Here is a 21692-nt window from a genome sequence, read left to right as displayed (position 1 = left end):
CAAATCTCAAAGTATTCTATCACCTCTTTAGTTCATATTTTTTTTGTCCATCTTGATGTGAGTTGAGTGTAGAGAAATGTTTGGGGTTATTTATTTCAAATTAGAAATATGTGTCTTGAGGAGAGTTGGTGTGAACACTATTAAAAACAAACAAACAAACCAAAAACGAAAAAAAAAAAGTTATTTTATGATGTAACAAGAAGTACAAACTCTGGGGAAATACCTTCTTTTTTAAAAAGTCTAAGATGAATACTGATTTGAAGGCCCAGTCTCAACTTAAAATCATGTCCCAGTTTGAATGTCTTTTAAGCTATTATTAAAAACAGTATCTTAACATCAGCAATACTGAATTATAAATGATTAGGCAAACAGGATTTTCCATATTAATTTGTTTCTTTTACAAAGTATCATTTTGGATCCTGGTTAATTTCCCCTGTTACTTTTAAGGGTTTTCATTATACAAAGAGGGAAAAAAGAGTTTAAGAAAATTGATTGCATGAAATATAAAGGAATATGCAATAGGCAGAAAATGAGAGAAGGGTACAATGGGCTGAAGGAATCATATTGCTCTTAAACAGATCTGTAAAGGGACCTGAGGTTTGCCTAATCATTCTGTACACCACTTCTCCCACAGCACATATATGTGTATCAGGGTGTGGTATACATGTTACATAAAGTACATACATACGGTGGTAGATGTAGTACCTATAGCTAAAACAAAACATCTGCAGTACCACACCACTATTATCATGTATCATGAAACAGCTAACATTTTCCTGGGAACATGAGACTGGAAAAGGAAGTCATATAAGATAAAAAAAGTTGGAAGAATACCAGCTCTTCATATTGGTATTCAGATCCTGGTGTTGCACATGCCTCTTCCCTGTGTAGCGCTACGCCTGTCAGCAGTATTGCTTGGGCAACCAGGGGCTGCTCCTTCTGGGCAGGGGCGGATTTGTCCCTTGGTGAGCTGTGAAATCGCTGGCTATGGAGGCATGGCACCAGGGCAGGATCTCATCCTGGGCCCCCGTGCCCACCTCCAATGGTGCACGTGCATGTAGCTTGGACGACGTGCACCTCTCACTCAGTGTGAAAGCATCTGGCTACCGTGTCTGTCCTGAAAGCCAGGGTGTGCTGACCTGGTGCTTTAAAACCTGCACAAAAAAAGGCATCCCTGGGACTGCCAGGGCAATTAGTCTGACCGTACCAGGGACATCCAGGTATTATGGGCATCTCACCAAAGCTACTTCTTGCACCCAGAAAAGATTTCTAGGTGAAAAACAACTCCAAACCAGTTAGCCTGAGGAAATTAGGGTTGAAGTGGCCCTTTGAGTCAGGTAAGATTGCTTTCTCTTTGTTTCTAAAAAAACTCATGGACCAAGTCCCTCAAACCACAAATACCTGCAGCTTTGTTTTGTAATAAAATGAACATTTTCAGTGGTGAGGCTAAGGGATGCTTTATAAAATGCACAGCATCAAAAGCCAGTCTTTCATTTCCATCAGCAAACATACCTTTCTTTTCAAGAACCACTAATTTTTTGGGGACTTCCCAAATGAAGCCCGAGCTTGGGTACCTTGCTAAACTGTACGTATCAGAAACAAATCTTTACTTGGCTGTGTTGTGAGCCAGGTTATGAACAAAGGGGCATATGAAGTATCTGACATTGTAATGGCTACACTTACACATATATACACATGTCTGTATATATATATATACAAACACACACATACGTTTCCCGAGAGCCAGTCCCACCTTGTGACTTGATAGAAAATGGTTGTGGTAATGTTCATTTACGGTTTCTCAGACTCTTTTAATATCAGGGGAGCAATCTGCAGAGAAAAAGGCAAGGTGTCTTGTCAGGTCACATCATTTCCCGAAGGATGGAGATATTGGAAGAAATGGCATCCTAGTTCCTGCTGTTTCTGAACCGCAGCATGCTGCTCGCAAGGAGCCCGGGGGAAGAACGGAGATGATGGCCAAAGAGGGAGGCAGCGGAGAGCCCTGTTCTGTAGGGAGAAGGCCAGAGGAGCCTGGCAGGGTGCTGGGGAGGCTGGCAGGTGGGCTGGGAAAGAGGAGGCAGACGCAGGCATCACCGCCACTGTTCCCCTCGCCCGAGCACTCGTATTTTTTCACCAAAAGACCAATTTTTCGGTGTCACATGGCTTAGGTGAAACTTTCCTTGAAGTCCTCCAGTGAAGTCAGCCTGCGGCGCCAGAGCAAACGCGAGCTCAGAAGCCGCAGCACACAGAGAAAACCCACCCGGAGGGCACGTTTCCCCCCGAAAAGCCCTGAATTTTTGGCGGCCGGGAGAAAGGGGTGCCCAAGGCATGGGTGCGCGGGAAACGGGGCTGCAGATGTAGGCTGAGCTGAAGGATGGAGCGGGCGAGGAGGGAGAGGGAGGAAGCGCGACCCGAGGCGGAGGGGCCGCTCCGGGGGGGGCCCCGCCGTCGCCCCGCGCTGCCTCCTGGCTGTGGGCGGGGTGTCGCCGCCCTTGGGCCGCCGCCGGGGCGGGCCGGGCCGGGCCGGGGGGATGGCGGGGGAGGAGGAGGAGGAGGAGGAAGGGGGGAGCGGGGGTGTCATGCCGAGAGCGCGCGTCGCAGCCCGGCAGGCCGCGGCCCGACCCGCACCCCGGGGCGCAGCCCTCCGCCGCTCCCCCAGGCAAGCGGCCCCGCTCCCCGCCGGGCCCGGGGCACCCGCGCCACGGGCAGCAGCCAGCCGCGTCCCGAACGGGCGGAGGGAAGGGGGGAAGGAGAGCGGAGCCCTCTCCGCCGCTCAGAGGAAGGGGAGGGAAGGGGGAAAGTTTAGCGGAGGGTGTTTGAGTCGGGAGTTATCCCTAAAGAGCCTTTCCCCTGATCTGATCCAGAGGGCAGCGCTGGGAGGAGGGGGCGGCGACGACGAGCAGCCCTGCAACATCTGTAAAACTTGAAGGAGGCGGCGGAGAGGAGCGCGCGAGACGGAGAAAAGCGAGAGGGACAACTTTTCCGACACGTGAGTACCTCGGCGCGATGTGTTTGTTCCCCTCCTTCGGTGGCTGCGCCGAACCAAAACAATGCGGGGCGGCGGCGGGGCTGGAGGGGACGGGCGGCACGGGACGGGACGGAGGGGTCCCCCCTTCCCTCCCAAAACCGTTTGGTACCAGGCGGTGGATTTGGGGATACTTTTTTTTTCTTTTGCTCCCTCTCTTCTTTTTCTTCTTTTTCTCCTCCCCCCCGCTCTTTTTGTTGAACCAAATCAGAAATGTCAGTCAGTGCGAGTGAGTCAGAAGGGATCAGATTACAAGATCACTGAAACTGATGTCGGACCCGCGCACACACACCCCCACACGGAGGCAGAGGCGCGGGCTGCTCCCCGCGGGAGGCGGGCAGGGATAAAACAACCACCAACAACACCCGCCGGCCCTCCTCTGCCGCCCCCCGTCCCGCCTGTGTCCCGTCCCGTCCCCCTGCCCCGCGGGATGCCCGCCGGCCGCGGCGGGGGCCGGCCCCGCTAGCCGCGGCGGCGGGGGAGCGGCGCGGGGACGAGCGGGCGGCCCCGGCCCTCGCCCATGGGCAGCGCGGGGGCTCGGCGGCAGCGGCGGCAGGTACGTACCCACTTGGGCGAGAAGTTCTTTGTTTCCCCGGTTCTACTCCGGGCCACTTTCTTGTCGTCTCCCAGCGCTCCGGCCCCGCTCTCGGCCCCCTTCCCGCTTCCCTAACTTGGAGGCGGGGGGCCGGGGGGACCGAGGTGTCTAACCCCCAAAATGGCTGTCACGGAGCGCGGGAGCCGAGGCGCGGGGTGCGGGGCCAGGCGGGGGCAGTCCCCGCTCCGGGCCGGGCCGGGCTCGGCCGGGCTCGTCCCGCGGCAGAGCTGCCGATGTGCGGGCGACAGCTGCTGTTTTATTTCCACCCCCTTCTTTCTCCTCGGCCCTACTCCCCGAGCGACTCCCGGGCGTTTTCACGCCCGTGTGGCGGGAGGCCGGCACAAACTTCGTAGGGGGAAAGGCGAGAGGAGCGGGAGAGAATCCGCTGTCACATCTGGCGGAGCGGAGGCGCGCCCGGGGGGGCCGTCGTTCCCTCCGGCTGCTCCCTGCGAGGAAGGGCACGGTCGGGTCCCGGTCGGGAGGGGGGCGCGGGGGTGCCGGCGCCTCTCGGAGCGGGGCAGCGCTCGGGCCGCTCCGCGCCGCCGCTGGCACCGGCTCGGGCGGGGGAGCGGGGCGGCGGGACGGGCCCGGCCCGGGCCGGGCGGGAGGAGCAGGGCGGCCGGCCCCCGGGGGCTCTCGGGGCCGCCCCGGGCCGGCACCGCGGCCCGGCCGTGCACCGCCCAACTTTGGAGGGTGGGAGCAGCGCGTGTCCGCCGCGGTTCCGATTGTCCCGTGAAGTCGGTGGGGTGTTGGCACAATTGCCGCGCTTTCGGACGGGCCCGCAGCTGCTAGCGCCCGCTCCCCAAGCCGCGCACCACGTGAAGAGAAAAGGTAAAAGGAAACACACGCCCCCCGCTCCCCATCTTACTCCCCAGTTTTGTTTTTAACCCTCTGGTGTGTAGTTTTTATCTGGTCCTGCGGGTACGGTGTCCGTGGCCTTCTGCCAGTTTGTATGTAGATATATTTATGTAAAACATTTTCTCCCAGCTCCTTGCCAGCTGTTCCACATTTTCCAGCTGCCACTTCAGTTTGAAATGATGGACTGTACGGATCTCAAAGAGCCTTTTAGTCAGAGGTACGGATAGCTGTCCGTTTGATACACAGTGTCACGTTTTAGAGGCTGCTTCACTAAAGGAGCATTAAGTAGCAGCCCACTGCAAAATGCTCCTCTTCGTCGCGCCCCTGCTACTTCCCGCTTCATTTCCAAGGCTCAATAAACATGATTTCTTAAGCTTCAGCGTGCAGACTTCGTTTCTTTTGTGTGCGTGCTACGGAAAAACTTGGAAGCGAAATTTTCCAGAGGCCTTGAGATATGTGGCTGATTAAACCAACAAACATTTTTAGGCGGGCACGGCTGCCTCTCTGTCTCTCTCTCTGTGCTGTAGGTATCTGTTTTGAAATCGTTTTAAGTTGCTGGAATAGTGAGAAATCACTAGGTTTCTCTGTGTTCCAAAATTGTTTTTCATGTGTTCAACGAGATTATGGATAGAAATGTGCCAGAACTGGCCTTAAGTAGTTTGAATATTTGTGCAATTGCATTATAATTTGGAAAGGTGCCTCACTGATTGATTTCTATAATTATTTCATTTAGGTCCTTTATTAAAAATTAATAATGATCTGACAGTTTCTTAATTATATATGTCATGATTATTTTGAAGGAAGACAAATGCAGTGTTTTAAAAGTAAAGTAACCTTAAAATGTAAAAATTGCCATTCACACCACTGTATTTCAGTCGTGGAAATATATATTAAAAGTAATGGTGAATGAGTTTAGCAGTGTAAACTGTAGGCAGCCTCTTGAGAGTTTGTTTATATAATGAAGGTTTGGGTATAACTAGCTAGTATGTAAATACTTTCAGTTTTGTGTATAGCCCAATTCTAAGAGCATAAATAATAGTAACTATGAGAGAAGGCTATTTTAAGGACAAGGGATTATTTCTTTAAAAGCAGGATTATATGATTTTGAATGAGTAGGAAGAATGAGTAAGAAAAGGACTCTCTCAGTGTATGTGTATTCTTTTAAGCAGCAGTGGAAGCAAAACTATGGCTTAAGGTGCCCGAATGAATGCACTCTTGCCTTCTGATAATAGCATATGGTTTTCAGCAGGACATGCTGTTTTCCAAAGCTTTTCTGTAGAAGTACTGCAAAACAAAGACATCACCTGCATTTTCCTGCGTAAGTGGAGTAACATTTTTGTCTTGAGAAGGTGTACAGTGGCCAAGAAAGTGTTTTACTGCTGTACATAATCATCAGTTGTGAAAGATTGTTCGTTTTCAAATACCAGACCAGTCTGTAGCTAAGAAATAAAACTATCAATGGTTATAAATGTTTTTTGGTTTTTTTTTCTGAACGGTGTTGGAAAAACCAAAACGCTCAAGTTTGGAGACATTGTTATAGTTTGTTCATCTTGCAGATTACTTGACTTTTTAACAAGATAAATGTATGCACTGATACTGACCCATGAAAGTTTCAGTTACACTTCCTGCCTCGTTTTGGGGAAGGCTGATTAAATTACCTGCACTCCTGTAGTGTATTTGAATTTTATTCTGCATCTTAGAGAAAAGAATGGCATATTTTTATGTTGCAGAGTGTTAGTGAAAAGTTAGTCATCTTTGCCTGATAAATAAGGAATTTGAGGGCTATTAAAGCAGGGTTTATTTGGAGTTATGGAAGGAGGCATTTTAATGATCAGTGTTGCATGTGTTCAACTATATGGAGACAGAAATGTACAAAGAAAAAGCAGACTTGAAGGAAAAGTGAATCAACGAGTCATGAAATCCTCAGGAAAACCTTAGTAATGGAATGTTAATGCTTTTAGACTATAGTAGATTACCTTAAAAGTCAGGCTTTTCTTCTTTATGCAATTGCTGTAAATCCCTAGCTAAAGAATACTTTGAAGAAAGCTTTAGTTTTTCTGGCACTCAAATTCTGTAGTAATTCTGGCTGTTTTGGAAGATTCAAGATATTTTCTGCCAACTTGCAGTTAGGCAATTAAAATGCTAAAATGGCTACGGAGGAAGCTTCTTATTCAACAAAAGGTTCAGCTGTAATAATGATTTCAAGTTGTCTTTTAACCACAGGTTTTATAGACATCCTCCCTTTAGACTCTGTCATTTTTATAAGGGAATTGATTTGTTATACTTTAAAATCAAATAAAATGAGACAGAATAAACAAAAATAGGGCATGGGTGCTGCTGCAAACTTTTCAAGTTCTTTCAGTGCATTTTTCATCTTTACTTTTATTTGATAGGTCTGTGAAATAGAGCTGTAGACTGGCAGACTTTAAATGAAATTTCACACTTTGATGATTTTTTTTAAACTTTGATATATTGACAGCAAAAGGAGCTGCAAAGCTTTTATATAACTTGAGCAGTAACGCCAAGCAGCAGTCAAATGTCTCTATGCATTTGTGTTTAACTGCAGAAGAAAAACATGTCCATGGGCAGTAGAGGGTTCTTATCAACTCCCTAATCCCAGATCCCAGCAAACCTTGAGGGCATGCCTCAGATCTTGCTGAAATCATTGTAGACTCTCACAGTTTGCAGATTAAATATGCTATGTGTTCCTGGCTCCAACAACAGTTTTATGAGCTCACTAAGCTTCCTGTTTTAAGATCCTTTTCTGAAGTTTTTAGGAGCTGCTAAGGGCGATGCTGTCTATGGCAAGTGGTACTTGTTAATTTAGGGACACTTTAGGTATTTCATTCTGTCTGTAAAAAGAGCCAAAATTGCTATTTTCAAATTAGAAGTCGAGTTGCACCGAAAAAAAAAGGAGCTCCTTTAAAGAGGGATTCTGTTGTTTCAATGTGTTTGTCAGTACACAAGGTGACAAAGTTTATACGAGGCTTGATTTGTTTTATGGGGCTTGACTTTGACCGGGCTCTTTAAAAGGAGACTTTTTCAGTTGTAATTCTAAGCACAATGCAGCTTTTAGTACATAATTTCTGAGCCTCTTTTAACCAATTGTGTTTGTAGCAGCTCATTAAACATACCTTTGAAGTTCTTGTTCTCCTTTACATCTCAAAGAAGGGAAAATATATTCTGCCAAGAATGAATTTGAGTGAATCAGGTGGTTGACCCTGGGATTTGTTGACCCTTCTGAACGTATGGGATTGCCCCTCACATTCATAGTTTGGTCTTTTCTAGGTGCTAAATAGTTAACTCTTACATTTTATTCACTATAATCATGTTTATGTATTCGGTGTAATAGTTTTAATTAAAAAGGAAAATACTTATTGTCCAACAACATGTGTCATATTATTCCCGAGAGAACTTGAGCCAATTTTGTGCTTAAAGGTTATTCAGTGAATGAAATTTTGAAAGCCCATTTGTCAAGGTACTGCATGGTTTCTGTTGGTTTTCAACCCCCAAATTCATTGTCCGCATGGCCCAGTCATTAGTCAGCAGTGTATTAGTGCTGCCTTCAGGCAATGCTGCCCAGCACTTCTTCTCACCATTATAGCTCTAAAAGTGTACTCTGCCGACTGGTAGAATTACTGCTCTGATTTCCGCTTGGCTGGTTTTGAGGTAAGTCCCTTCCCTACCTTCCAGCTCACTCTAATCCCTGCATTCTTTTAAGGCTCCTTTCTGAGAGATTTAGGGGAAAACTTTCTTAAAGATTGTGCTGGCATCATACTGTGGTTTTGTTGTGGTGCACTCTGTACATGTAAATTGTACCTGCCTTACCTTGAAAGTGTATTAAATTGGCTGCTGACCTGAAGAGTTGGTTTCTCTCTTTAAGAACAAAATAAGAAATGAGACAGTATATTGATGTTAAAAACCCCTGCAAGGTTATTTAGATTACAACAAGGGACAAAGTAATTGGGATAGAATGTGTTTGTCTCTAAATAGTTGTTCCATGTCAGAACTGATAATATCAGAATGCACTACAAGGAGATCTGATTGAATAATTTTCTTAGCTGAAGTTGCCACTCAAATGTCAAATGATTTTTTACACTGATTGTCAAGATGATTACACCTTTTTAAAAATTTATTGTTTATTTTTTTCTGATGCTCAAAATGTTGCTGCATTTTTTTGGTGTCTGATACTTAGTTCAGGGTAAAGTACCCAACAGACCTTTTGGTGGTTTAGAGCTGAACCTCCCCTAGTAATGTTTGCTGCTTTGTATGAGGCTCTGTTTTCTTTGCATACAAATCTGTTAATGTCAAGAAAATCAACTGCGTGTAAAGAATACATCATCCAGCTGCCCAGAGAATGAAGCCTTCATTAGATAAGATGTATGAATACCTGAAACCGAAGAGTCAGAAACACAGATCAAGTTAGTGTCAGTTCAGTATGCTGTTCTGAACCATGTATATTAAAATGAAATCCTAGCACTACTGATTCTTAACTAGCAGGACATAGTTTGGTGGGGTTTTGATTGGCTCTTCAATTCACTATGGACGTTTTTTCTAGGTAACTAATACAGCTGTATAATTCTGTGATTACATTATTTTAACAAGGACAGTGGATTGAGGATTGTGCATTTGTAATGCAGCTGTTCAGTTCAGTTGTGCCGTTGTTTGTCCAGTAACAAAAACATGAAGGAATCGTAATGCAGTTTTCCTGCTATTAGGAGACAGGTGTAAAACTTAAAGTAAACTATAAAAGCTGAAGATAAAGTTTTATAAAGTACCGTTCACACTTGAAGTTCTTCCTGGTTACATGGAGATTTCCTAGCTCTTTCACATGCTAAATCATCCATGTTGGGTTAGAACATGAAACTGTGGATGAAGGTATCCCTTAACCTGAGAGTATGCTGAGGAGATAAACAGGCTTCCAGGAATGGGACTGTGATCAAAACATGGCACTTTCAAAAACATTCTACTTGATTCCTTTGATCTTGTTTTAAAATGCTAATTGTAAAATATGGAATACAGTCTTTTCTTCTTTCATTTGCATATCATAAGTTGGGAACAGAAGGCACATCTTTGCAATAGATGTACATTAAATACATTCTTCTTGAGCTCAGTTCCTGTATAGATTGACATTGATATATAGATCTAGTTTTGTTTCTAAGGAATCTTTCATCTGTTGGAATTGATGAGATAAAGCAAAAAGTGTAAAGAAAGTGGTCATTTCACTGGAATGTTGAGCTCCAGTGCTTGAAATTAGAGTATTTCTGCATTTTTCTCTCGAAGTTGTAGTGACTTCTTACTTGACTGAGAGGTGCAAAGCACATCCATTGCAGATGTTTGTAATTTGCTATACCAAGCTAAGAAGGCAAAAACAAAATGGCAAAGGTGAAAGCAGCCTGTACTGTCAGCATAAGTATCCTAGGAACAGTATCAGCAGAGGAAGTCATAGAGTATGTTATCCACACAGCATTTCTTGCTGTTGTCCCCCTCGCTGCTCTCAGAATATTCCTGGCCTTTCAGATCCTGACCGTGTGAATGAACCAAAATCCAGGTTTCATAAAACAAATATCTTGCCAAAGGAAGTCACTGCACTGTTGCTTAAGTTTGTTTTGGATTTAGTGCTGCTGAATTCCTTAAGAAAGACGGGCAAAAACAGAGTGTAGACTAAGTAGGGAAGTTCAAAGTATCGCCCCTCATTGTAACCTATTGCTACAAAGAGTACAGTCCACAGGAGAATTTTTTCCTACCCCCCTGTGCTAATTCTTTTACAGCTAATCTTACTTTGACATAATTATTAGAGTTTTTCCTGCTGCAGAATTTGAAGCACAAGAACAAGTAGGATTGCAAAACAAGCAGTAACAGCTTATTCTGAGTTTCTGAGCAATATTAGGCAGTTTAATTGGAAGGAGTTCTGATTTCTCAGGGTAAGTGCATTATTAGTTTTAGACACACCCCCCTGTCCCCAAAAGTATTAAAGTGTTTGGGGACTTGAAAGATATGTAGCACTATCTATTTCTTAAGAAATAAACTTTATTCTTTCCATTGTGTTTAGATAGTTTGTAAGAGAGTCAAAAAAGGAATGAGGAAACCCAAGACCATGTGATAAAAATAACAAATGCTTAAATGCAGAGTTAATGACTTGATTTGTTTTGTTTTTGTGGTGGGGTTTTTTGTTTGTTTTTCTTAAAGTTAGTTCCTTACTGTAAATACTTTAATTCAGTGAATTGATTGTAAAATTTTACCTCAGAGGGTATATCATATCTGAATTGTAAAAACACTAAGTCTGGGCTCTGTCTCCATCAGCTTTGTATTGCATGTTCCCAAAGAGCAGCTTCTGTGAGGGATAGACTAGTTGGAGATGGGCAGTTCGACCTAAATCCTTCAGTGTTGTTATCCAGTAAGTTCTGTTTACTGAGTATGAAAATGAATCATCTCTTTCCTGGCAGAAATCTGTTTTATTTATATACAGAGTTTAATCTGTTGAAGTAATAGTAAAAACATTTAATTGGGGTTATCTTATCAGCTTTTTAAATCCGAAAACAAAAGCAGATACAATCTACTTGTAAAGCGGTGTGGTTGATGTGTATTTAAAGCAACAGAGGTTCTGCCTCAGTAGAAAGTGCCGCTTATTGATACAATTGTATGTATTTGTTCAAAATACGTTCAGAACTTTTAGGTAGCTGAGTTATCTGTAGCAGAAATACATAAGCAAATACATAATTCCCCTGGAGTCAAGCAACTATTAGCATCAATCAGTAGTTCAGTGTACGCCACAATATTTTCTCACTTAGGATCTTAATCACGAGGATGCTAATAGCACTGGTTTGCCTAGCTGATTGCCTTTGTGTTTGTGATCCTCCCTTATTGTTGCCACAAGCTATTTAACCTATCAGGAATAGATCAGATCGTCATTAACCAGGCTTTAGGTCTAGTTGTTTTTCATTCTTTATTGGGGGGAAAGAAATCAAAGGAAAGTAACAAGGAAAAGGCAGCAGATAGTAATGAATTTGGAAAGATTGTATTAATACATGTTGTGTCTCTTAACTTGGGGTACTTTTCAATTTCAAGCTACAAATCCACGTATTTGATTCTGTCAAACTTCTTTTTCTTTCTTTCTTTCTTTCTTTCTTTCTTTCTTTCTTTCTTTCTTTCTTTCTTTCTTTCTTTCTTTCTTTCTTTCTTTCTTTCTTTCTTTCTTTCTTTTCTCTTTCTTTCTTTCTTTTTTCTTTCTTTCTTTCTTTCTTTCTTTCTTTCTTTCTTTCTTTCTTTCTTTCTTTCTTTCTTTCTTTCTTTCTTTCTTTCTTTCTTTCTTTCTTTCTTTCTTTCGACAGGTTTAGACATATACAGATAGCAACTAGTGCATTTGTAGATCTTGCATGTAATTGAAATGGAGATAGGTATTGTGAAATATAAGATACCTTGCCCCCCCAACTTATTGTTTGTTGTGGTACTATATAAAGTGGATATAAGACTTTTTATGCTGTTTATATTGGTCTTACTCTTACTGTGAGTAGTTGTCTCAACAGGGAGGAACCCAAGTAAAATTTGCCCTGGAGTAATTAATGAGGGTTGCAGAATTCCGGTTTAGCTTTACAAAGAATTGGGAAAGGATAAAACTTCTAAAATATGCAAGTTAGTTTCTATAGATATTACAAAAATTGTGAGATATACCAAGACGTTAATGTTACATTTGGAAGTTACTTCTTAAAATGCCTGAGCACTTGAACATTTTTCATCAGGTTCTGTCAGGGCTAACTTTGTCAGTGCAGCTCTGCCAGCAGGTTTGATAGAAAGCAATGCTGAAATCTAGGTGGATTTTTGGAAGTTAAATGTATCTGAATCAAGCCTGTATAAATCAGTGTGAAATAGCTCCTGTATAATAGCTTAAGATTGTCTCATATAAATTTTGCATTTGAATGTAGCTGAACAAGATGCATTTTTTTATCCTTAAAAAATCCCAAGGAACAGTGTAACCCATGTTGATAAAATTGATAAAGGGTCCTTTATGGTTGAGAGAGACTGTAATTTCCTGATTGTTCTTCATGCCTCCCCTTGTGTTTTTCACTTTCATACAGTTGAGCTGTTCAAGATGTATTGTATCCCCAAAGACTGCTTCCAGTAGTGTGGATCAAAGTAGTACCTATGAACACCCTAACTACCCAGAGTCATTTCTGAGAAATTAAACATGCTATGTTTGCTTGCACGCTGATTGGGGCACTCTGGTTCCTGATAGCAATCAGTATGAACTTCCCTACTGCTGATGTAATGATGATGAATGCTGTGACACTGCTATTTCAGACAGCTCTTCTCAGCGGATGCAAACCACTTGTTAATGAATTGAATACAGCTATGGCAGCATCAAGTAAAACAGGGAAAGGGTTTACTTGTTCTTTTTTATTTTTTTAATTCAGCATGTTAAAAGATACCCCTCAAAAAATAAAAATAAACAAAAGAAAGGCAGATGGTTTAAGTTCACAAGAAACATAAACCAGTCTTAACATGCAAATTGAGAATTTTAAATGCTTACACTTAAGCACTTTGACCAAAGCAAGCAGTCTTGTTGAAGTCAGTGAGCCTATTCCTAACAATAATTATTTGCATGGTCTGGTCTTTAAAACTAATGTATGCAATATAAATAAAATGATTTAAAAAGTAGTTCAGAGAGGAGATTTGATACAGGGTGAAGATTTCGTGGAAAATTGAAATGTATGTTCAGAAAGCATCAAATTTCTCGTTCTTCCAAGAACAGGGCTGCTCCACTGGTTTTGGTTAGTTTGGACTGTGAGTAAATGAGCAAAAAGATGTGGGTTTTTTCCTCTCCAGTATATTAATATGATCATTTTTACTACTGTAAGGCACCGTTTTATAACCAACACACATAAGGATCGGAAATTACATAATATTAAGTTACTTGAAAGAATGTTTTTGTTTGAAATAAGTTTCCAACATATTGTGATTTGTTGACACTCCTTTTAAAAGGGACAGTTTTCCTCATTTAACTCCTCATTCCAGTAGCTTGTTCCTAAAATTCCTCCAATATAATATGCACTTGGGGAAGGTTTACATTTATATTTTAAAAAGAAGAGACACACCTGCAGGCAGGTTACTGTTTTGAGAGGGATTAGGTTTAAAATGGGGATCTGGAATTAATTGTGCAGGCTTCAGGGATATTACAAAAGGTTCAAGCATGGTTGAATGGGAAAAAGCCATGAATGTTTGCTTTCAGGAAGGAATGTTTATCCCTCTATTTACCTATGGAAGTTCAGGCTTTTGCCCATGTACTGTTATAGCATTTTCTTGCCATTCATATGCACATGGAGATGCTGGCTAGCCATGAAACTAGCTTTCAGGTTTTTTGAAAGTGGGACTCCTTGCTGCGAATAGATGATGATTGTTTCAGGCCTGGAGGCGGGAACAGGAAAGTCACTGACCCACATGCTGGAGAGACACACATACACTCTAATATAAGCCACTTTGTATTTTAATATGGAGACAATGTCAGGCTGGCTGATTTTTAGAATGCTTTTTGATAGGGATAAACAATTAATGGAAAGAAATCTTTACATAACCTTGGACTTTTTTTTTTTTTTTTTTTGGTGATCTGCAGCTCCCATATTTCAGTACAATTTCTGAGAGAAAATAAAAATCAGACAAATTGAAGGAGAATGATTCTAGAAGATGTGTGTCTGGTTTGTGTTTTCAATTTAGTGTTAAGGTAGTCTTCAGGGGAAAACAAAAAATAAATTTTGGGGTACTATATTGATCTCCTGATGACCACTTCCCTGAAGGGCATGCTTGGCAGAACATAGCAAACCACCTCCCTCTAATTATTAGTCCTGGCATTTCTTCTGGCCTTCCATACCTTCCCAACCACGCGTGCCACCATTGATGCACCACTGGGGGCTTGCTGGATCTGCAGGAATTCTTGCAGGTGTCCGTGCCACCTTGTTGTGTATGTGGGTTGGGAGCAGAGGAAGGAAGGCACAGGAGGAAAGGCCTGCAGTACCAGGGACATTGGCTAATGGTGCAGGGTGTAGAGCTGAATAAGAAAGTTTACTCTAGTGGTGTTCCCTCTTTCATGCTGACATGAATAAAAGCAACCTTCTGAAGGTAAACTAAGTAGACATGAACTAGAAAAAGTACCAAGAGCAGATGTTTATATTAGGTCTTGGCCAGTTCTGCAATTCTCTGTCCAAAAATTTAAGTGCTGCTTTAGGCCTCTGTTCCATACTGTGGTCCACACCAGGTAGCATAAAACAGAGAAGTGATAGATACTGATGAAGACTATTGAATTATGTCTGCTATTCTCTTTTCCAGTAAAGAAGATGACTCCAAAGCACCAGAAAAATCTCAATGGCAGGCTGTTGGGGAAAGAAATAAAGTAGCCAAGAGAATAAATTATGTCAGTCCGACCACATGTTGCTCTTGAATTGTAGATAACCCAAAGATGCTTTTTATGAGATTAAGGCTTTTACTCCTTAAAGTACCTGCATTACCTTCCTTTTCTCAGAAGTGATAGGACCAGTTTATGATGGAGGTCCCATCACGATGAAGAGGGGAAGGAGGTGGAGATAAGTGAGGAAGTGGAGATAAATGAAGGCTCCTTACACATACATGCATAGACATCTCTGTGGCAGGAGGCAGTGGAACCACTTTAGATACCTGTCATCATTTTTGTGACCTCTCCCCAAATGTTTCATGTCACTCTGCTGGCCTTGTGGAGGCAGAGTATGTGGCTTCTTCCTTTCTAGTTGAATAGGGAGTATAATTGCTTCGTTTCATGGTTTTAAGTCAAAATCAACATGCTTGTGAACCAAGGACCAAACAAAAAGGGGGATGAGTTCTGCAGCTTTGTTTTCCAGGTTTTCAAAGTCATACTCTTTGATGTAAATGAAGATGCCATCTCAGTGGCCATCTTGGCCCTTAGAAGTCAATGGAAGGAAAAATAACCACGACTGAAGATGTATAGCTTTTTTTAGTTCTTTCAGAGAGGCATAGAAAATCATTAATTTGAGAGAGTTTTAACTCAAAGGTGGTTAGTCAGAGGATGGGAGGGTACATTGAAGGACTCACTCATGCAGTGGTTGGAGGCTGGGTAGAGGCAGGTTTTGGTGTTCATGTGGCCAGGGCTGTGTAGAGAAAACAAACATGTTCCTGTCAGTGTGGGGTAAACAGCTTGGCAGCAGTGCCAGCCCCCATCCCCTCTACTAATGCAAGAGACTGAGAGACAAGAGAGATTTGAGCTAACTGACTGGGGATGCCCTTGTATGAGGTGTGCAAAGGGAAAGAGGGAGAAAGCGTATGAGAACTTTGGAAAGGTGCTGTTTACAAAGGTCATGTGAGATGTCTCCTCAAGGAGACTTGTGCATTGCTGGGTAAAAATTCGGGCTGTTACAAGTTGAGTATTGTTAGATCTCTCCTACTCTCTGAAGACACCTGACATTCCCCGTAGCGTTCTGGTAGGAAGTTGTTTCACAGATCACAATAATATTTATAGCACTTTCACAGACAGATCTTAAGAGTAGCCTTAGAAGTGCTTTTCTATGGTAGGCAGAACTTTGTTATTCCTGTTTTTAGCAAGGAAGAAACTCAAGGGAAGAAAAATGCCTTGCCAAAGCTTAGACAGTAGGTCAGTGGCAGAGAGTATGTGATACCTAGCCCAGTTCCTTGGCTGTGCTACCTAGCTAAATAATGATTCATTTAGTGATGGGGTTCTACTTTGATCCCTACTGTATAACAATGAGGCTTTGGAGTGTTCTGTTGTACTATTAAAAAGAACTCCTACTAGGAAGGTGGGAAGGGGAAGGTTTACTAGACAGCTGTGTTCGTGATGAATTTGCTTTGTAGACATTTTTGTTTGTTTGGTGTTGTTTCTCTGTTAGAATTCGGGAAACAGGCTGCTAATAAAATTATGCTTCATTATACTTTGTGGCTTTTTGAAGCCCTTCTTAAGTTTTATTTAAATGGTGTCTTGGAAGAGTGTGACTTCCTTCCATTTTAGACCCATTTGACTACCAAGCAGTGTTGCTCAGAGCAGAAAACTATTTTTTGTTGTTGTTCCATAGATTAATTTCAAACTGCAAAAGTAGCAAGGTATTAGGTTCTAAGCATGATGTGTGCTGAATATTGATGATTTGTGTGAAGCTTACTTGCACAGATGGGTGTGCATTAAGTTGAATTGCAGACTAGTGCTTAACGTTTTTGTGTCCTTCACAGCCTAAGATCCCTGCCTGGAGAAGTCTTGGGGCCTGGTGTGCCTGCACTTATGCACAAGCAGAGATTCCCCATTTGGAAATTTTTGCGCTTCTTGTGTTTCCATCAGGAATATGAAATATCTGAGAATAGGGAGAAATTATTGGTGGGGTATAAAATGAATGCATCACTGGAGAGGACACTGAGAACATCCAGGAAAGGCAAAATAACCAGATACACACCTCTGCAGAGCTTTTCATTTCCAGCGTTTTCATGCAAAAGAAAGTGATCTCATTATCTGCCACCAGCAATAATATTTGTCTTTCCCTGTGGTTTCGGGGTGTTTTGCCAATACAATTTTGTTTGAGTTAGATTTCTGAACAAACAAAGTGAGGGATGTTTACATGAGTAACAAGGTGTAGAGATAGATGGGATAATTCCTGCTGCAGTGTTTCCACACCATCAATGTTGAAATTTAAATATTTGGCTTCTAGAGTCAACATGAAGGTCTGTCTTGATTTATTTTTTTTTTTCCTTGTTCCAAAGTTCTCTGGGCAGAAGAGAAAAATACTGGCCTTTTTTTCCCCTTGGCTCCATTAAAACCCCACAGAATTAAAAAAAATGGACCTACCCATCAAACAGCATAGTGGTTTATGATGCTGATTCTCTTCAACGGCAAACATGCCTAGTTTTGGTGTTAGTATTTCTTTAAATTCCTCAGGAATTCATGCATGCAAACATGATTTGATGAGCTTACAGAACTGTGAACTGCTAATTCAATTGTGCTCCAGGCTCTTCTTCAGGTGAGAGGGGTTAGAAGATTTGGGCTAAGCTTTCAAACAGTCTTTAGAGTTTATGACTCTCTTGTTTCATTCAGGTATTAGTGCAAGGAGAGCTGAAGTAATGAGAAGTCATCATGGAGGCACAGTCCCATAGCTCTACCACAACTGAGAAGAAAAAAGTGGAGAATTCTATCGTGAAATGCTCCAGTCGAACAGATGTCAGTGAGAAAGCTGTTGCCTCCAGCACAACTTCCAATGGTGAGTAACAGCAGGGATTTACTAGCAGCCAAACCTACAGTAATTTTATGTTCACTGCATTCCTTGTGAATTGAGCATTTGCACCTGGATCAGTGTTTGTTCTACAGAAAGGCTAAAGAAAATGAATGGAGGAGGGGTGGTGGTAGTGGAAAGTGGTAGGATACAATAAGGCCTGTTTTGGCATCAGGCATAGTCTCTTTCTTCCAGATGTTCTAATTTGAGATGTAAATGTGCTAAATTATTTATCATAGGAAGTTCCTGGTTTGGGCGTTTTGGAAATTGGCTTGATTAGCCTGGCAGGGCCTGCAAGTGCTTTGCATTTGGTCATTGAAATGTCTTACACTAGTTAGGTAATTAGTTATTACTATAGAGACAGAAGTAGGTCTGTCAAAATTAATGGCAAAGGGGTTTTTTTTCTTTTCTTTTACAAATAAACTTCCTTCTCACAAAAGGGCTGTCCCACCTCCCCCAAGTTCCTTAATGCCTGGAACAAAACATCAAGCTAAGTGTGTATCCTCTGGTGGATTCATTTCAAAGTTGTGAATGTACAGCTTGTAGATTTGCAAAAGTGGAGTAGTTTGCTTAATTCTCCCCAGAGATGATATCTCAGTTGACAGTTTTACATATTCCCTGCCTCTCAGAAGAGTGTGAGCTAATCCCAGCCCTAGACCTTTTCATTGTTTGGTGTAGGAGGGCTGAGCATATTGGTTCCTACTAATGCAAAACTCCTGTTGCATTAGGAAAAAAAATTGCTTGAAATGGTGTGGGCAGAGTTTAGACCTATGGATTTTGGATAGTTGCAGATTAACTTCTGTTTTTTTACAAATTAGTCTTGTAATGGCTAAAACCAGAAAATACCTTTCTGTATATTTTGTGGTCCTGGTGTATTTCTGGCAGAACATTTTCTGTTCGCACTTTCTGCTTCCATCATGCTCGCTTATTTGGGCTTGTGGTCCAGGTCAGGTTCTCACTTTGATATCCTGAATAAAGGTTTCTGCTTTCTCAAAGAAACAGGTTATGTCCCACTAGACTACAGGAGAAAATGCATGACTCTTACAGCCGTACTGGAGGGGAATCTCCGTGGGTCAGTAAAAATTAGATGGCACATGTCCCAGTATCCTTTTGTGTGACTGGACTTCAGATTCAAAGCAAACTCAACACCTGCTGACCTACTAGATGGAATTGATCCCCATGAGAGCATAAAAACTCTTGAGCTGCTATGGAAAAGGTTGCATCAGTTTTCTGAGGCATATGAAATTAGATTCTCAGCTGGTGTAAGTCAGGACAGATCCGTTGCTGTCAATAGAATTACAGTGGTTCACATTAGCTGAAGAGGTCCCCATTGTATTTTTTTATTTAATTGATAATAGGATTTTCCACATTGGCCCAACTTTTTGAACAGATGCACAGTTAAACACATATGCATATTCTTTGATGTATCAGGGGTTTGCACTCAAACATTCATCTCTGACTGTTTGGACTAGCTTGAATGTTACTAGTAAACACATTTAGAGGGCTAAAATGAAAGGCTTTGAGGTGTTCTTGCCTAATTCTCACCATGTGGTCAAGTAATTTTCTTTATTTAATGGTAGTTATAGTTCTTAACTACATGCTTCACCTATGGGGAGTATTATTGCATGTCAGGGTCATCAAAATCCCAAGAGCTGTAAAGACTTAAAGTCTAATGAATGACTACAAAGTCACTGGCATTATCTCCTACTGATGGAAGGAGATGCTAATGTAGTACACATCCTGGGGCCCAAGGTTTCCTTAAGACAATGGCAGTTAACTTTGTTTTCAGTGGGTGAATGTTGGCCTTGTTAGTCTTTGTATTTAAGGAAGTCACCAGGATCTCCAAGGTTTGGGTTTCTAATCTGCCTTCATTCATAACAGAGGCACAACAGCTTTCCAGAGCTGCAGAGCTTGGCTTCAAAAGGATAAGAAATTCGACTCCCTCTTTGATATGAAAAATTTCCTCTTAGTCTAGAGACTTCGTGGAGCATGTACCAAAACAAATACTAGTACTAAAACTTTAGGAACTTAAATATAAGTTTTACTCTTGCAGTGTTGTAAAAGTTTTGGTTCTTGCAGATGTGATATTGTCATGATAATGAATTTTGGTTACAGGGACAATTTGCATGAAAGCTGTAGCTTGCATCGAATTTGCATCTTTTGTTCTTTAATGCTGGAATGAGTATTACTACAAAAACATCATCATTTGCTATAAGACACCACTCCTACAAAACATGCAGCTTTTGTCGATTCAGTGCCTCTTTTTCTTGTAAAGGTCTGTGGTAATGTTAAATGTTGTGATTTGCATTTGAATGCTCTGTTAAACAAGGTAAGGTACCCTTAAAAATAACAAAAGGGGAGAATGATCCCTGCTATTCTTCTCACAAGACTGATATCATTGCAGAGCAACATCTGCCTATCCTACCATGTCACCTCATAATCATCTCTAATATCAGTGCTTCTGTCCTTCTATACAACTCATGAATTAACAAAGTTTGCAGGATAAAGTTTTATTGATACCTGTCTGAGGTGGGATGTACAGACTAGTATTTTCTCAGTAGCTCTGCTGTCTTCTGAAGTTGTCAGAACTTGGATCATAAACAGATGGAAAGCTGCTAGTTATAGCTTTTATGCAAAGCATACAGTCATGAAGAAACAAAGAAAATGCCTTTATTTCAACGGTTCCCAGAAATAAGTGACACACCCAGGAGCAGGATCTATGTTAATATGGCTACTGAGTGTGGAAAACTTGTAAATCAGCCTGCAGACTGTGTATTGAAGAGTCTGGTGTAAATCTAGATGCAAGGGAAAGTTGGAAAGGTGACCTGGAAGAGGAGCTCACATGTTAACCTGAACAATGAAGTTCTGAGACTCATACTCAGGGTGCCCTTTGGAAGGTACCAGCTGCGCTGCAATCTCAAGCACTGAGCAGGCATGGGCCACAGTTTACACATTAGCCACTTCTGCTGACTTCCTGACATTACTTAGTGCCATAAAGATTTCTGCTGCACTCAGCTGACACACTGTGTTGCTGAGATGCTTGCAATGTGTTAGATACAGACCTGCCAGCATTTCCATTATAAACCCCTAAATTTCAGGATTTATAGCTAAACCATTGAAATTTGCTCCAGGACAAAACGTGTTCTGGAGGAAATTAAAACTTCTTTTAAAATAGAAGAAAGTGATAAAAAATTTAAAAAAGAAATAATAATTTGTAATAACTACAATGTAATAAGGAAATGTAATAAGAAAAATCTTTGGTGCACTTTAATTCCCAGTGTAACCACTCTTGCTTTGTTTTAAATTCATTTTTGCAAGCTTTTGTTCTTCTTTGTGTTTCATTTTGTGTGTCTCGAACTGCATGCAGTTTACTAGGATACATTCCTTTGCAAGTTGTTCCTTTTCATCCTTTGTTTGACTGCTATATTTACTGCTAGGCTAATATCCAGGGGGACAAAAACTGCTAAAGAAAACTGCTAATGGAGATGTTAATTCATGAAAGGCTGTATGAATTAAAAAGTTTGTGCTAGCGCATAAAGTAGGCTTAGTTTTGTGTATGGTGAGATTTGATAACCTCAGGCTGATCTGCTTTGGCAAGGTAATAGCAACAACAAATAAATCACGTTTATGTCATGGCTGTGCCACTCATATTACACTGGAGCAGAGGCCAGTGCCCTGGACCACCTCGCTAACACGGGGGCTGTGTTGTCAGATCTTGTCTTCTCATATGCACATTCGTGCCATTTTTCTGGAAACAAAGCACCCTGTTACCATGTCAGATCATGGATTGAGGTTGTTCTGAAGGTTGCTGCATGCACATACAGGTTTCTATCAGGTTGTGCAAAGAATGGGTTTCTTACGGGTGGTATCCATTGATAAACTCATTAACATTGGTTCTGTGCTCCCATTGGAGAGCCTTTGCTGGTGTTGCAGGTCACCTCTGGGGGTAACACAGTACCTCCTGTAATTT

At 42.0% G+C, this 21692-nt stretch overlaps 1 protein-coding gene and 1 pseudogene across 2 annotated transcripts in view; both read left to right on the top strand.

Annotated features, from left to right (window-relative positions):
• Positions 1 to 2866: 2866 nt before the first annotated feature.
• Positions 2867 to 21692, top strand: part of GLI3 (GLI family zinc finger 3) — a 206183-nt gene continuing 187357 nt past the window's right edge. For both annotated transcript variants that reach the window (XM_014258681.2, XM_005529928.3), the window contains exons 1-2: positions 2867 to 2989; positions 17548 to 17710. In XM_014258681.2, coding sequence (XP_014114156.1) covers positions 17587 to 17710 — 124 coding nt within the window. In that variant the 5' untranslated portion in view covers positions 2867 to 2989; positions 17548 to 17586. The remainder of the gene's footprint in view (positions 2990 to 17547; positions 17711 to 21692) is intronic.
• On the top strand, positions 2979 to 4754 carry LOC148185177 (uncharacterized; annotated as a pseudogene).

The sequence above is a fragment of the Pseudopodoces humilis genome, chromosome 1 (assembly GCF_049639895.1).
Source record: "Pseudopodoces humilis isolate 2021_Gansu_Grassland_sample_001 chromosome 1, ASM4963989v1, whole genome shotgun sequence".
Classification (NCBI taxonomy): domain Eukaryota; kingdom Metazoa; phylum Chordata; class Aves; order Passeriformes; family Paridae; genus Pseudopodoces; species Pseudopodoces humilis.
The sequence above is the reverse complement of the archived record's forward strand: the minus strand, read 5'-3'. Positions and strand labels throughout refer to the sequence as shown.